Source organism: Loa loa (assembly GCF_000183805.2).
Source record: "Loa loa unplaced genomic scaffold supercont3.114, whole genome shotgun sequence".
Classification (NCBI taxonomy): Eukaryota; Metazoa; Nematoda; class Chromadorea; order Rhabditida; family Onchocercidae; genus Loa; species Loa loa.
Window position 1 is genome coordinate 181150 of NW_018108294.1, and position 4598 is coordinate 185747.

Sequence of the window (4598 nt, forward strand, 5' to 3'; positions counted from 1 at the left end):
CGAAAATTTGAAAATTTCAAACTTTCTCAATGATTTACTCAATTTTGGTTTTTTTTATAACTTTACAGAATTCTAACAAAAAATTGTAAAAGAAATATCTGACTGCTTCTTGTTTACATGTACTTTTTATGGTAAAGTATTTTTTTTTTTTTTTTATAAGTGAGATTTTAGATCTATTCAATATTATCAATTTTATGATCCAAACATATCTTAAATTTTGTTTAAAAAATAGCGATAAAGAAATGTCGAAATGCATTTCCATTTCACAATACATGATATAATGAAATTTAATTTATATTTTTATAATCAAAAATTTTTGATTTGAAAAATTTTTCAAAATTTGGCAAAAATAATGCAATGTTTCCAACATGTTAAATATATAATTTCTTGACTTTTCCTTATTCCTGAAAATAAAATGAATTTTGTAAATTTATTCTTCCAATTTTGTGCAACTGAAATCATTTAAATTTTTTAACTCAAAGAAAAAAACAAATTAAAAAGTGGTGAATTGGTTGAGGGAAGTCAAAAAAGAAATATTTGAAAAAAAGAAAGAAATGAAATGATGAAATTTAGCATATTGACTCTTACTTTTAGTAGTTTTTTTTTTTTGTTTTTTGATAAAATAATTTATCAAATGTTAAAAAAAATAAGGAAAAAAACATAAGTATTTGGATATTTTCAAGGATTTTTTGAAAAACGGAAAGTTATAGAAAAATTGTTACAAAGGCTAAGTGAAAGTTAAGAAGTGATTAAATTTTTTCCTATAAATGATTCAAAGATTAAGTTATGCTACAGGTGTCATGTAAATTCAAAGCTATATGACACGTGTGACGTGAACTTATACTCTGACTTAAGAATTTGATATGCGTCAAATTACGAATGTATTTATCAGAAAAAAAGAATTTATTCTTCTTGTTAAAGTAATGTTTTTTAATCTAGACTGAAATATAACTTCTGATAATGATAATTTGAAATTAAAAGTGAATTTTATTTTATTTGAATAATCAGCAGAACGGTACAATCGTAATGCGATCGTTATCAGGAACATTACAAGACAAACATTCACTTAACTGCATTTCATAATATGTAAGAAGACAAAATGCTGAAATAGGAAAATTATATTAGAAATTAAAAAGAAATGGTTTAATCAAAGTGTATGTTTTGATTTATTATCTAAAGAAAGGACAAAAAAAAAGTGCTTTTCATGTCTCATAATGTTGAAAATAGAAATCTTCTGATATTGTTATAATCAATTTTAATTTTCTTTTATTCGATTAAAGTTTAAAGCATAAATGTTCTTATAATCAAATCTAGAAGTAAAGAATAATTTTTATTCGATTAAAAATTAAATAGTCAACTAAAATTTCTTTTATTTGTTCTTTTATTTTAATCAACTAAAATTCGTTTAAATTTTTTCTTTTATTTTTTTATTCGATTAGAATTTTAATAATTAAATGTATATTTGTCGTGTATAAGTTGCTTAAATTAGTTTTAATCCAACAGCTCCTAAGAACGAATTAAATATGCAAACAAACATTACAAACCAAAATAAAATTTTCTTTCATGTGTTCGATTAATTCCATGCATAAATAATAAATTTTGTAAATTTTAAAACTCTGAAAAAATTACTAAATTATCTAAAATTATTTTTTAGTTTTAGATATTTTTAAATATTTCAAATGTCCTTTTGTAACAATAAAATTTTGTGACACCTTGGGACAATGTTTATTTTCCATTTTTGGAACAACGCTTGTACATCCTTATCACTGCATATTTTCATTCGCTTTAAAGCATAAACATCAAAATTATTGAAATTAAAGTTTGAAATTAAAATTCTCTGATGACTGAAACATATTACTCGGAATTAAGAACTTATGATCTAATAATTAATTGTGTGTTATGACCTGATAATTAATTAATTATAAATTCTTTTTTTCATTCTATACATTACAAAAAGTAAAATTATTCATTTGGTGTTTATAACATTCATAAATAAAGCAGAACTTATGGAAAATAATTTGGAGAAAAATTTTTAATGAAATGAAATTTTAATTTTGTCGAATTAATAAAACTAAATGCGTTTCATTTCTTGCTTGCTATTATTTCTCTAAAAAATGTTCAGAATTTTCTCAAACAACTTTGAGAATTCACTTTTTATTTAAATAATAATTGAAGTTAGCAAATAGAATGTTAATTTAGTGATTATTTGAAAGCAGTACTATTTCATTTTGAATACGAAATATATTTTTCACTAATTGCATCTATTTCTATTTCATTATTTGCTTCAAGAAAGTAATGAATGAAAAAGTGAAATGAAAATAAATTTCTTTATTAGTATAAGTGATGAGAATTTTTGAAATATTTTTGCAATTATAAAATAAAATTTGTTGTGCAAATGTTTTTGAATGAAATATTCAAGTATTTCAGTCCTCGTCTGATACTTTCCCGAGATGAATTTAAGTTTCAGAAGTTCCACTACAATTAATATAATGCTTTTAGTTTATCAAATATTGATTGGAAATAATATTTTTGCTTTTTTTTTTTTAAATTTGATCAATTCATTCTTACGAAACCATTTCACCATATTTTATTTGAAACAAAAAAAAAAGAAAAGAAAATGCGCTTCAATTTAAAGCCTATGTTTCTTCATTCACATTTATTATTCATTTTATTTTTTGTCAACTTTCATTCAGTCATTAGTTTAATTAAATGGAAATTCATTTTTAGATGAGTATAGAAAAATTTCTCTCTTTTACCTTTTTTTCTTGTAAATCAAAAAATTTCCCTTTTATCAAATTCTCCACCTCTTACCACTCATTATTTTAATTAAATAATCAATATTTATTTATCGATTTTTTTTTAAACGATAATCCAAAGAAAGCAACAAATTGGTTACTTAATTAAAATAGTGCAAGAGATAAAGAAACTTGAAGTAAGATTGGTAGAAACAAATGTATTTTATTTAAAAATTTCAATTTATAAAGGATCTAGCAACATTTTAAAAATGTAATTTCGTTTTTCAGTTAAACATAATAAAATCTTTGTAGCTAAAAAGGCAGCAATTGATTTTTAAGATTTATTATTAATTATGAAAGTTTTGATTTATGCAACTATTTCGTTTTTAAGTTTTGCGATTATTTTGCAATGCTTAATTACTTGTCATAAATAATACTTTGAAATTGAAATGGTAAAATTAACTCTCTCATCTTAATGCATGCACTAAGCAGGTTTGCACACATTTTTATTTTTTATTTTTTTTTTTAATGACAGTTTAATGATTAATGGTTAATTATGGTAATACATTTATAAATTCTGCGGGGTAAAAAAAAAATCTCAAATGCGGAAAAGTTTTATTTCATTTTACCATAGTAAAAAAAAAAAGAGGAAAAAAATCTTAAAAAGATGTAAAAATTTGAAAATTTTCTAATAATTAAATGTATTTTGTAACAAAATGAATACAAATACTCTAAATTGAGAAAGTTCTTTTGAGATAGATATTTTGATGATCAGAAAATGTAACACTTAAAATAAGGTCAATGAACTTTCACCGCCATTTTACCATGATTAAAATCAATGAAGTGTGTAATAATTGTGCGAATAATTTAACGAATACAAATGTCTTTGCAAAAGAAAAAAGAAAAGAAAAAGATGAGAAAAAAAATTCACATTTGTCGGTTTATTTTTGTAATTTATAATATAAAATAATTTATCGAATTCTTTTCTTTTCACAATATCATGAAATGCAATAAAATTTTATTCTAATTTCATTCATATAAAATAGACTAAAACTAATTTTATTTTTATTATTTCATTTTTAATATTAATTAATTGTGAATAAGTGGTTGAAAAGGAGAAAAAAGAAAGGTTTTTGAATAGATACAATTTTTATGCATATTAAAATATATTAAAATGAGTAAACTTTGATGTTATGATTTAAAAGACTTTAAAGAATTAATTCCACTTAAATCATACTTGAAAGATCTAATTTAATGATAAATTAAAAATAATTAAATTTCAGATTTGATAGCTACAGTTGAAAATAATACGGTAAAATCGGGAAAAACTATTTACAATGAACGAATGAATGAAATGGAAAATAAAGCAGTTGAAGCAATCATATTGCCATCATTTATAGATAAGGTTAGGTTCGATAAGCTTTCATACAGTACCGTTCAATTCTAATTTTTGAAGTAACAGATTCAAAAGAAGTAACGAAAAAAAAATTTATTTAGATTGATCAAAAGTCATTTATTTGAACTTTCCTACCAATTGCTTAAAAAATTATTTCAATATCATAATATCGTTTTAATTTTTAATTTTTTCATTCCTTTAAAAAAGAATCATTTTCACATTCAGATGACATCATGTAGCTCTTTGACATGCAAAGATGACAATGATACGAATGATATTCATGTGGAAAAACAAAAACTTCAATCAAAGCAACAACGACAATATTCAGGATCTCAACCTATCCTTGATGATCTCTCAACCAAGGGTTCTATGAATATCGTAATGCAATTCTATTTTAATCTATTTTAGGTGATATCGAATTTTGATAAGAGTCCTTCAGTGTTAACTTTTCAATTTCCTATTTTTTT

General features: G+C 22.4%; 1 protein-coding gene across 1 annotated transcript in view; it reads left to right on the forward strand.

Annotated features, from left to right (window-relative positions):
* Window positions 1-4356: 4356 nt before the first annotated feature.
* Window positions 4357-4598, forward strand: part of LOAG_17695 (hypothetical protein) — a gene marked incomplete at both ends in the record, with an annotated part of 4693 nt that continues 4451 nt past the window's right edge. The window contains one exon of the mRNA XM_020450359.1: window positions 4357-4509. Within this exon, the coding sequence (XP_020305982.1) occupies window positions 4357-4509 (153 nt within the window). The remainder of the gene's footprint in view (window positions 4510-4598) is intronic.